This window comes from Erpetoichthys calabaricus, chromosome 12, assembly GCF_900747795.2.
Source record: "Erpetoichthys calabaricus chromosome 12, fErpCal1.3, whole genome shotgun sequence".
Classification (NCBI taxonomy): domain Eukaryota; kingdom Metazoa; phylum Chordata; class Cladistia; order Polypteriformes; family Polypteridae; genus Erpetoichthys; species Erpetoichthys calabaricus.
In genome coordinates, this window is record NC_041405.2 from 1,684,292 (window position 1) to 1,697,401 (window position 13,110).

At 42.4% G+C, this 13,110-nt stretch overlaps 1 protein-coding gene across 1 annotated transcript; it reads left to right on the forward strand.

Annotated features, from left to right (window-relative positions):
* LOC114662217 (tripartite motif-containing protein 16-like) lies at window positions 1–9,967 on the forward strand. Its single transcript, XM_028815607.2, has 6 exons — window positions 1–687; window positions 3,279–3,374; window positions 6,833–7,066; window positions 7,160–7,313; window positions 7,431–7,487; window positions 7,643–9,967. The coding sequence occupies exons 1-6, from the start codon at window positions 97–99 to the stop codon at window positions 8,236–8,238; spliced, it is 1,728 nt and encodes a 575-aa protein (XP_028671440.2). The 5' UTR covers window positions 1–96; the 3' UTR covers window positions 8,239–9,967.
* Window positions 9,968–13,110: the final 3,143 nt, after the last annotated feature.

Consider the following 13,110-nt stretch of genomic DNA (forward strand, 5'->3'; position numbering starts at 1 on the left):
AAACCGGTATGACTGCATTCTGCCTTCAGCACTCGAGTTCCTTTTATTTTCGTTTCTTCAGAATCGACTCCTGTGTGCCAGACAGCATCTTCTCTCATGATGGCAGCAGCTCAACCTTCTCTGTCCACTGATCACTACACCTGCCCAGTGTGTCTGGAGGTCCTGAATGTGCCGGTCACCATCCCGTGTGGACACAGTTACTGTATGGAATGCATTAATAAGCACTGGGATCGGTCAGGCTTAATGGGGACTTACAGGTGCCCTCAGTGCAGAATGGAATTCCATCCAAGGCCAAAGCTTCACAAAAATTTGACTCTCACAAATATGATAGGAGAGTTAAAGGAAAAGGGAGTCATCAGAGCTCCACCTCAGGGTAATGCAGGACCTGCCAGTGTGCTCTGTGACTCGTGCCCAGTGCGAAAACGGAGAGCTTCAAAGACCTGCATGACCTGCATGGCCTCCTACTGTGAGAGTCACCTGCAGCCGCACTTGGACTTGGCAGCCTTCAAGAGACACAAACTGGAGGAGCCGACTAGAAACCTGGAAGAGAAACTCTGCTCAAAGCACCAGAAAGTCCTGGAGATGTTCTGTAGGACCGATGAGATCTGCATCTGCTCGATGTGTGCAGCGACTGAACACAAGAGTCACCACACCAAGATACTTGTTGAAGAGATAACTGAGAGAAAGGTAAGGAGCGGATCGGGTTAGGGACAAGTCACCTGCACTCCAGGACACAGGTGCTGTTTGTGGGATCGTTCAGATGTGTCAGTACTGGGAAGTGATGCTATCCAGTATTCAGTGAAATTCAATCAAAGAATGGCAGCTGCTCTGCTTTGGTGTCTCCAGAATCCTCATGCAGAAGGCCATCACTCATCACTGCCTGTCTTTGACACGATTCTTGTCTCTCATCATTCGCTATTTCATTTACTTGCAACCTAATGTCATTTAAAGTATCTATCTATCTATCTATCTATCTATCTATCTATCTATCTATCTATCTATCTATCTATCTATCTATCTATCTATCTATCTATCTATCTATCTATCTATCTATCTATCTATCTATCTATCTATCTATCTATCTATCTATCTATCTATCTATCTATCTATCTATCTATCTATCTATCTATCTATCTATTTTCTTGATGCTTTGTATAAGTTCGAAGATGTTCTCCTTAGTTAGATACGTTGTATGCAAATGACACTTGTTTATTCTCTTCTATTCTGGTTCCTTTTTTGTTTTCTTGTCAAAGCTCACCTCACAGTACTTTGCATGTTGAGGTGCGCTTTGTGCAGATCGAGCTCATATTTCAGTCCTGACAAACACACAGAGGTCTACCAAGTTGATGTGCCAAGTCACACCCCTGGGCAACCTGAGCCAGATGAGCTGCAGCACCAGCTTAGAAAAACCAATTGCAGGATGGAAGAATTGTGGTCGGGGAACAAGGAGCACAGGCCTTCGGGAAAGAGGTGGTGGCAAAAAAGGAAACTTGAGAAAATGACTTTTGCTTTGATTCTGCTCTTTGATGGCACTGATGCCCACTCCTCACGTGCCATTCGGTCATCATTAGTGTTTCAGGTTTACAGTCTCACAAGTAGGGAGCTGCACTTCATTTTCTTTTCTGTCAAAGGTCTTTGGAGAGAATATGAAGCTGGCACTAGGGAACAGCATTAAGAAGGCATCTGAAATCCTAAGGGGCGGTGAGATTGGGTGAAACTGGGCATTGCCAGCACCCAAGGGAGACCCCACAGTCAGCTTCAGCCCCAGTAATTGTGATGTAAAGATGACTACTTAGTGCCAGAGTTGGTGCCGTGACTGAGAGAAAGGAATTCATTGCTCACCCTCTCAAATTGTAACTTGACGTTTACATTCCTCTTTAAACCCATGCCAGTTAGTGCCAGTTGTTAAGTACAAGTAAAATACCCACATGTCCTTTTGGTATTTTTATAAGGGGGGAAACTCAATGAGTAGTGAAGATCAGTGAAATTTGCGGAGGCATTTTTGTAATGTACAGTATATGCTGTGTTCAATGGTGACGTCATTTGCCAAATATTTTCTTGGAAATTAGCAGTATAGCCAGTTTAGTGGGACACAAGATGTGCTTATCATCTAAAGTGCATTGAAATCTAAGTAATAAACGTAGACCTCAGCTTTAACATTTGCAGTGCAGCATCAATGCATTTCATAATGAATGTTGTAATAAAATGCATTGCATTTGTCAATCCAACAGTTGGTGCATCACAAACATTTGTAGCACTACAATACATTACAGCAAATGCTTGCGATATGCCAATGTACTTTATTACTACAAAGGTTTGTGATGTGCCATCTGTTGGACTGAAAGAGATATAGCAACCCGATGGATACACAAACACCGGTCCTCTTATTTTTCCCAGCACTCCATAACACTTTGCGAGGCCAGCATGATATCACAGAGCTGGCAGAATATGCACGTGTATCGTTAGTGTACTCCACCTCACATTCTACATTACCGCCTGATTGGCTTTGGGCATGTGTGTTGTCACTTCCTGTTTTGGTCTCCTGCTGGTATTTTCACTTGACTGGCACATTAGAGAATATAATATGAGAGACAGAATAATAAGCTGATCCCTGTGCACTCACTCACTCGCCGCTATGCCATTTTGCATGCTAGCTGAATACACGTGCAGTTAGCCATGCGGCGAAGCGACAAGTCAAATCAAACCTTAAAGGAACTGTCGCCTTCTCTGAGTCAGAAAACACATTAGACCCTGTGAAATAATAATAATAACGAATGATTTATTACAATTTAGAAGGCACTTCTACCTTCCTGATGGAAGAAAAAAGTGCACTGCATCTGCACAGATAAAGCGGACCCTCCAAAATAGTGGGAGAAACGCTAGGAAGAAGGCTGGATTAGCTTGTTGGGATGAATGGCCTGTTCTCTTCTGAATTGTACTAATGTTCTGCTGACTAAGATGAGTTTGTCTGATGATATTCAGTATGGTTATCTTGTCCTTCTTGGTCTCATCTCTTCCACTTTTGCTTCTCTTCACACATTCAGCTCTCCTCGGCGTGGTTCTCCTCACCATCTGACTTTTCACCCATTTCCTCAGAAACAGTGAAAGATGCCTACAGTGTGTAAGAAATAAAATAACAGATGACGGGTCGGCAGTGGAGAAGAAGGGACGGGAGACATTGAGAAGTCAGATGGATGGCTGATATTTTAGGGATACTGTATCTGTTTCCATCACTCTCCTCTCCTTGAGGTTTCTCAATTAATTTTGTCTCCAAACAGAATCAGCTGGAAAAGATAACAAAAGAAGTGAAAAGAAGAGTCCAGGAGAAAGAGAAGAAGCTGGCTGAACTGAAGGAGACTGAAAGGAGGATTCAGGTGAGTCTTGTGTCCAATTCACAAACCACACTGCATGGAAACGAGGGTAAATGCATCATGGAAAGACAATAAGCTTAAGAGGAATCCTGGGCTATTATCGGTTTATAGTGTCATTATTGTCACGTGTACTAAGGAAACAATTGGGCATGGCATGGCAAGAACAAGCAACAAGTACATAGCTGGCATGCGTTTAAATGGTTAACTTAAATATGGTTACCGTACAAGAGGAAGGAATAAACTCAAATCACCAGAGAGGCAGTACATGGTATAATTTATCTGGATTTTATAAAGTTTTTGATAAGAGAGGCTGGTGATCAACCTCAAGGAAATGGGAATGCAAGGCACAGCATGAAAATGGCTGACAGATTGGCTCAAAGACGAAAGAAAGAGTTGTGGGAAGAGGAATGTAATTTGAATTAGGTGATGTTAAGAGTGGTGTCCAGCAGGGGTCAGCTGGTCTGATGAGGACACGAATGACAAGCTGGGCAAGTGTGACAACGGTACCAAAGTGTGAAAGTGAAGACAACAATCAATCACAGGAGGATCTGGACAGAAAACAGGAGTGGGAAGATGAGTGGACAATGAATTTTAATGCCAGGAAGTACAGTATACAGTAGCAAGAAAAAGTACTTTAATGCATTGGTTGGTCATAAAATGTGCTCCGGTCTTCATCTTATTTACAAGTACTGACAAACAGAATATGCTTATGCTAATAACACACACATACACACACACACACACACACACACACACACTTCTAATCTTTCATGTCTTTACTGAACTCACCCATCAAGCATTCCCAGTGTGCTGTGGATTCCCAGTATGCTGGTGGTCCTTGGAAGGCTTAACACATCAAACCTCCTTTGGAAGCAAAACATCTAACAAGAGTTTCTGGTAGCCACAGATCAGACCTGCACAACATTCAGGGGGGGATTCTAGATCCTTCTTCCTTAGAGATCTGTTTCAGCTCAGCCATATGATCAGGATGTCTTCTGTGAATGTCTCTCTTGAGGTTATTCCACAACATTTAGGTTGGGGTCTGGGCTCTGACTGGGCCCTTCCAAAAGGCCGTTCTATAGTAGATTGACTTTGGTGTTTGGGGTCAAAGTCCTGCTACATCAGCCAACTTCTGCTGAGCTTCAGCTGATGGACAACCACCCTGACAATATCCTGTAGGCGTCCATGACAAACTTAGGAATTCATTTGTCCATTGATGATTGTAAGCTGTCCAGGCCACGGGTCAGCAAAGCAACCCCACATCGTGATGTTCACTCCACAGCATGATGCTTTCATGTTGATATGTGGTGTTCTGCTACATTTCCTTCCCAAAGAAGTTCGTCCTTAGTTTCATCAGTTCACAAAACATTTTTCCAATTGTGTTGTGTTGTGTGTCAAGATGGTCTTTGGCATAAAGTGCAGAGCAATGTGTTGTTGGAGAGCAGGTGCTTCCTTTTTGGTGTCCTGCTGTGAACACCATGCCTGCTCAGTGTTTTGTGTATAGTGGCCTCCTGAACAGAGATGTTCACCTGTTCCAGTTTTTTGTACCTCATCGAGCATTCTGGGTTGAGCCTTTTGAGTCATCTTGGCTGGTCACCTACTTCTAGGGAGAGTAGTCACACTGCTATATGGTCTCCACTTACACACTGGTTGTCTAAATGTGGGCTGATAAATATCTAAACTCTTTGAAATGACTTTACATTCACATCAAATCAAATTGTTTTTGTCACATACAGTACAATATATGTGAGAAATAAAGCGATAAGTAAATAAGTAACATATCTTAAATAACTGAGTGTAATCCTAACTCTAACCATTTCCAGTTTTATGAAGATCAACAGTTCTTGTTTGTAGATCTTCTGAATTCTCTTTATTTGTGAGGCATGCTTGACATCACCACATGCTTCTCGTGAATGGCAAACTCAGAATGTTTAAGTCATTTTTATTGGTCAAAGTATCTCTAAACCACACCTCTGATTTTGTTTCATTGGTTGCACTCCAGGTTTTGTTGAAGTCATCAGCTGAGGGGTTCACATGCTTTTCCATCTCACACTGTGAATGTTTGAACGATGAAGATCAGACCATATTTTAAGACAAATTTATACATAAATGTAGCAATTTCCAAAGGAAATTGTTCTTGCCATTTTAACATTTTACTTATAAGGAAGTGAAAATATTAGATCTTAATGTGCAAAGGGAGTTCTGCACAGATAGAGCGGACCCTGTACAGAAGTGGGAAAAACACTAGGAAGGAGGCCAGATTAGATTGTTGGGATGAATGGCCTGTTCTCGTCAGAACTGTTCTAATGACTAAGATGAGTTTGTCTGATGATATCCAATATGGTTGTCTTGTCCTTCTTGGTCTCATCTCTTCCACTTTTGCTTCTCTTCACACATTCAGCTCTGCTCGGCCTGTTTCTCTTCACAACCTGACTTTTCACCCATTACTTCAAAGTTCCAAACTTAAAACTGCACCTTATGAAAAGGACCCAGGAGTCATAGTGGACTCCATCCAGACAATGGACAGACACCATCAAGAAGATGAATGGGATGTTTGGTTGTGTAAAGTGCAGAGTCCAAATCAAGGAAGGGTATTCTTAAGCTTTATAAGATCCTAGTGAGGTCTCACCTGCAGTTCTCTGTACAGATTTGGTCTCCATATCACAAAATGGACATAGCAGTGCTACCGAAAATGCAGAAGAGAGAGTGAGCTGATAAACTGATTCAGTAGAGCAACAGAGGAGGAATGACTGAAGGAGTGGAACTTTTAAAGTTTAAGCAAATGGAGAATAAGAGATGACTGAAGTGTTTACAGTTATTAAAGAATTGAGTACGGCGAATACAGGTTGCTACTTGAAAATGAATTCAAGGAGAACATGAAACTTTCTAAGGGTACATTTTATGCAAATGTCGGAAAATTGTCCTTCACACTGAGAACCTGAGACATGTGGAATAAGTGACCAATTGGTGTGATGGACAGCAGAACTCCAGAGATCTCCAGAAATTGACTTGATGTCATTTTGACGATGTCAAGTGGACCGGACTGGTGAGCTTGTTGGGCTGTTGGGACTTTTATGACACAATCCTTTCCGGAACATTTCTCCTTCATAAATGATCAATTAATGATTTGTGGACATGCAGCAGTGTTTGTTCCTTCAGAGGAGGATAACTAAAATTGCATTTGCACACCAGTGTGTTTAAGAACATATGCAATTTTTATATTTTGGTGGTAGGCAAGTTGGAAAAAAAAAGTGTTGTCCAAAGGTTTTATAGGAACAATTGAATAAGTGGCAGGACGTCTGTATCATGACGTCCACTCTCTGACCTGTGTGTTTGTGGCGTCAGGACTCTTCACTCTCACAGCCCATCAACTTTTCCCTCATCCCAAGTCTCTTGTTTTGTAATATGGCAGGACTTTGTGGTATGATGTCTGTAAATTATTCCTACCTTCTTTTGTTCAGAGATCTGCAGATAAAGAGGAGCAGGAGCATAAGGAGAACCTTGAGTCTATACTTCAGTCCATTGAGAGGCTGAAGTCAGAGGTCTGTGAGGCCATTAGAGGTCACAAACGGGGTGAATTGAGTAAGGTTGGAGGTGTCATCAAGCAACTGGAGAAGGAGATCAAGGAGCTCAGGAAGACAGAATCTGAGCTGGCTCAGCTGTCAAAGACCGATGACCACATGCGATGGCTGAAGGTGAGAGGGCCAATCTGAAGGACACCAGCAGGTCTGTTTGACACACACGTCTTTGTCTCTCATGTTCTTGTTTTTTATCTTCTGTTCATGTAGATGTTCCATAATGTCCTTGTCCCTCCTGGTGATACCAATGCTCCCAATATCACTATAAATGAAGATTTCCTTCCAGAGACTCTGAAGAAGAAACTGTCTGAAGCAAAGAAGAGTTTGGAGGAGATCAGGGAGTTTGTGAAGAGGAATAAGACGGGTGGGTTGTGTGTGTCCACAAGTGGATAACGAGAGATCCTGAGTTGGGAGATGAAGCCGTGATGCTCGCCACACTTGCTGGCAGCTGACATTTTGTTTTGCTGTTTCTTCTCTTCAGGCTCTAAGGTTTCAAATGATGCCCTGCAGAACCCAAGTAGGAAAGACTTTTTAAAATGTAAGTTCTCTTTTGTTAATGGGTCTGAATGTTCCACCTAAGAGGTTTTCATGATTTACAAATGGTCACAAATGAAATCTTTGTGTTTGTCGATTTGCTCCCCTCAGCTCAAGTCTCAGGTTCCACTCATTTTCTTGTCTTTTCTCCTCATTCAGACGCCCGTTCTCTTACCCTGGACCTCGACACGGCGCACAAACGCCTGCACCTCTCTAAAGAAAAAAAGAAGGTGACATGTGAGGAGAAAGAGATACAATATCATGGTCATGATGACAGATTCGAGAAGTGGCAGCAAATCTTGTGCAGGGAAGCCCTGTGGTGGACCCGCCACTACTGGGAGGTCGAGTGGAGCGGAGACAAAGCTGACATTGGAGTGACATACAGAGGGATAGGAAGAAAAGAAGCGGGTAACGAGTGTGTCCTCGGACTGAATGACAAGTCCTGGAGTTTGTGCTGCTCTGAAGCAGGGGTCTCTGCGTGGCACAATAACCAGAAGACTGACATTAGGGTCCCCATAAGTCACAAAATAGGAGTGTATCTGGACCGTCCAGGGGGGTCCCTTTCATTTTACAACGTTTCCGACACCATGACCCTGCTGCACAAGTTCAACGCCTCCTTCACCGAGCCGCTCTTTGCGGGGTTTAGGATTCGACCAAACTGCAGTGTGACAATCTGCCCTCTGAACTGGTCTGACCAGAGACTGGCTTCGTTTGAAGGTCACTCCACGTCTTCTGTGTCACAGGCCACCTTTTAATTTTAGAATCATCAGGACAATTCCACAGAATCTTCACTTCGTTTCTGGTGCCTTACACACACACACTCACAGAGTCACTGGCCATCCTGCCATTCCTCCTGACCATGTGATCCTGGGCCACTGTGGTTAGTGGGGGGCGCCATCCTTCAAAGTGGGCATCATGAAGAAGCAACAAGGAAAGCTGACCATCAGTGAACATCAGACTGGAAGTTCCTCACCCCAGCTTACGTTCAGTACTCTCCATGGCCACACGGCGGCGTTGTCTTTATGATTTACAGTTTAAGTTCACCCTTAAGTAGAAAAGCAAGCAAAGCTGTGGGGAGAAAAAGCTTGAGAGTCTCGTCGCCGTCACATGGAGAAGGAAATCCTAATTTAGACTGTAAATATTAAATAGTAACTGTAAATCAGAGGTCAGAACTCATGCTCAGTGCTTTATTAATTCTGTTTATGTCACTTTAATCCAAACCACTGGCACAATTGTTCACAGGCCTGCCTCACCACTCCAGGACACTCGCCTCAGATTTAGCCCGGCCACTGGCTGTATAGAACTAACAAGTCTTCCTGATATTCTTGTGGATTTTTCTCTGATTTCTCTAATTTCCGTCTTTGATCACACTGGCACATCACACCTTAAAACGGCTACTTTATTGGCATTTCTGTGTGCGTCCTGTGGTGGGCTGGCATCTCGTCCGCTGTCTGTTCCCGCTGTGACATAATGAAGCCCCTCATAACAGTATGAGTTTAATGACTGCTCCTCTCCTTTCTCATTTTTTCTATCCAGTGATAATTTTCATTTTTCTTCACTGGATTTGGCCGACATGGTAAAGACGTTGACCGCCATTGTATTCACGGACTTGACTTGACCCCACCAGGAGGACAGGTGTGCTAAATACACTTGACTGATGTGGTGAAGTTATATCACAAGCATAACAATGGGTTTGTAATCCTAGTGTGAATCTAAATATTTATTTTTTATTTCTTATCTTTTATAACTTTGTCGTGTTTTTCATATTTTTGGGCATTTTGTTCCAGGCCCTTTTCCCAGGTCTGCTCAATACGCATTTTGAATGAGAGTCACAAATGTGGCAAAAAGAATACGGGGCTTTTAAAGTTCAAAAGAAATCTTTAAATCTCCTAAAATTTCTTAAAAAGCCTGACAAGGAAGATGAACTGTAAAATCTCTAACATGAGTGACACGTCCAACACAGAAATATTTAGAAATGAGGAAATGCTTATTGGTAAGGCAAAAATAAGAAAAAATAAAATATAAGGGTTAAGGTGTAACCAGAACTGAAAAATAACTACCTGATAATTGTGATTTGTGAGCCCAGTTATGTTGGCATACATGAAGTTGAAGTAAGATCAGACCTTTCAGGCAGGCTTAGGTGGTTAGGGTAGGTGCTGTGTTGGGGTCTTAGAAGGGTGGTCCATATATCACGTATTTGAGGAGCTCAGATGGTAGTTACCTATTCCTGGTCATAATCTCAAATAACTCAATGAATATTAAAAATGTGTGGGTATTTATTCTGTGTCTTCTGCACGCCACCCAAGCCGGTACGACCATCATCAGCATTCCCCACCGGAGACCTGGACGATGATTGTGCTGTTTCAATGGCTTCTCTTGGGCCTGGATTTGTATGTATAAATTATTATTCTACAATGTACAGTATATTGGGAGTGAAAGCTGCATTTTAAAGCAAGTCAAAAAATATATACAGTATATCCTTTAGCACCATATTTCTCTTGTCTGATTATTTCCACCATGGTTGCTCAAGGGGTATATATATACAGGTTCAAGTATGTCCTGCATTTCTAAAATATAACACATGTCCTGCTGGAGACAACTCCCCAACCTGCACCCTCCCCTCTACCTGCCCCTCATGCCCTGCTTTTTTAAAGTCACCCACACTCCGCTTCTCCCGGCTGGTGTTTTAGTTTTCTTCTCCATTGCTCCAATATGCCCAGTGCCCACATCCACGTGGCACCTCCACAGTAAACAACGAGCTGACATGTTGGTGAACGTGTTGTCAAACAGCCTCAGTTTAGCAGACTAATTAGTGAAGTGATCTGCTGACAGTCTCTGGAGGACAGCTAATGGGACAAAAAGGGATGAGCTCTGCTCCAAGGGGAGAACCTTTCCAGATCTTTCAGATGATTAAGTTTGCATTTTGTTCTACTATCTAATGATCTGTTACTGATTTAGTGCAACGTCTTGTTAGTTTAGACCACAGTGCTCAGTGTTTTGAGAACATTTAATCTGTTCTGAGAAATCTTTTAGGTAAGTTGAGAAAATCTCTAGCAAAGCCAGTAGTTTCAGTTTGCATCTTTTGAATAATTGTAGAGTAGAGGGGATATTATAGTCATGGTGGACTTGAATTAGCCAAACATTAACTGGGTTAGTCTTACAGACAGAGGAGCACAAGTGCAGGAGTTTATAGACGTAATCACTGACTGTTTTATAAGATACCAATGAGGGGGAGCGCTGTCTCGATTTAGGATTTTGTAATAACCAGCATAGAATTGAGATGAAGAGGTGATTGAACTGCTAGGGTTAAAGTGACCACGATATTATATAATGCTAAGAGTTTCGACAGGGCGCAGATTCCTAAAACTGATATTTTGGACAGATGAGTCAAAGCCTAAATAAGACAAACTGGGATAAGATTTAAGGTGTGGAGACAGTTGCAGCGATGTGGGTTTAGATTAAAAGGGATTTTACATAAAATGCAGGACAAGTTCATCCCAAAATTTAGAAGTGGTAAGAAATTAAAGAAAACTCTGAGGTGGATAAATAAGGAGCTAAAAAATGCTGCAAAGGAAAGAAGAGACGGAAAAAGTGTATAAAACTAGCAACTCCAGTGTTAGGGCAATAGTGTAAAAAGATATTAGGAAAGAGAAAAGGGCAGTTAGAGAGAAATACTGCAGAAAAGGTCGTAGCAAAAGAACAGACATGGAGGAGGTGAAGAGTATTAGGGATGGTGAAGGTGAACAGGAATATAAAGAGAGTGAACTTGCACTTTATAGAGCAGGAGTACTCAGCTCCGGTCCTGGAGCTATGCAGTGCCTGCAGCTTTTCATTCTAACCAGCTTCATAATTAGAAACAATAGAACTTGGTGTTTAATTACATACCATGTTAGGGCTTTTATTCTTCCAAAACAGATCTTAATCACGCTGTAGATTTTTTGTTTGTTTGATGCTCCTTGTAGATCTAGGTCCTTCCCTTCTCTCTCATTTATTTTGAGACATGGCATTAAGTACACATACTTCATGATGCAGGTACACAAATATAAATAGAAGCACATTAGCTGGAGAGCCGGGATTCCTTTGTTTTTTGCACCTCATTATTAACTGATGGCTGATTAAGAAAACAATGCAACAATTAAAACCAAAATGCAGCTACTTAAAATTAAAAAAGTTAATTAAGGGTTCTGAAACGTAACACATGAATAACTAAAACTAACTAGCATATAGCTTTAGTAATAAATAAATGGGTCTTATTAAAAATGTGGTTAAAGGAAGACGTAACCTCTATGGACCTCCAGGACCAAAGTCGAGTACCCCTGATATAGAAGTTCATATGTGTCAAGAAGTGCACAGCCTTCCAGCAGTAACAGGGACTATTAAGGAGTTGCTGAGTGATTTGGAAATTGTAGCGAGAGAAGAGCTGCTGAGATCAAATAGGTGTGGACGGGTGCAGGAGTGACACCTCCATGAACTGAGAAAATCTGGGGTGCCAATCGGGTCATCCTGTTTATTGTCCAAGGACACCAAAAAGAAAACCAAATAAACACTCTTTGGCTTTCACTTCACGTCAGGTGGGGCGTCAAAACAAAGACAAAAGGCAATTAGACTGATTAGCCAAAGGCCGAGTCACAGCAGTGTCAGAACTTGTGCCAGAAATGACACTTCCTTCTAGGAGGCTTGGGTTTTTATGGAGGCTTAACCAGAAAGGGCAGGGCCAGTTGCCCACACTAGGTGTTTTCTTGGCACTGTAGGGAAAGAAGGAGATGACAGTGTTGGTGATAGTGCCCCCTCTCATCCTAGTGGGTTATTACATACCTCGACACAGCCAGTGAGGAGGTCCTACGCCATGTATGCATTATATAAGCTGTAATCTAATGAACCACCAGGGCCAGACAATATTTATCCTTGAATGGGTAAAGAAGTTAGTGAGTGAACAAAAAAACCTTTAATGTGCATTTATCAGAAATTTCTGGTCACTGGGGAAATTCCTAAAGAGTAGAAGGTAGCATCCTCTTTAATAAAACCCCTGTGTGCGTCCGGTGTCCGTGTGTGTGTGTCTTCTGGTGAAGTGCACATGCTCAGGGTACGGTGTGATGCTTCAAAGGCCGCCTGACGCGTCACACAAGACAGAGAAGGTGGGACCTATAAATATCGCGCGGCCGATCCAATCGGATTTATGGAAATGAGGTAAGACTGAAAACAAAAGGCACGAAAAATCGAATCGGGTACTGAGACGCAGAAACCAGCTTCCCCAAAGAGGTGGGATGAGTGTTTGTGGTTGTGCAAGTGTTCACTCCGAGGATGTCAGATTTGCGATTAAGAAGCTTGGCCCGGTAAAGTGTAAAGTGTCAGTCGTTGAAGGGGTTTTCCTAAATATATGAATTTTCATGATATTACAATAGGATAACTTTTAAAAGTAGATTTGTTTTCGTGCACATAAAATCCATTGATGGGGAGATGCAACACATACTGTACAATAATCAGCTGCACGCCAGCACAGATTAAAATACTTGCTGGGGAACTGCACAGCACTTGCTGGAGAGATGCCACAAGCACGATTATCAACTACACGCCACACATTACATCAGTTGCTGGGGATATTCTGCTGATTGCCCGCTGTTGTGACA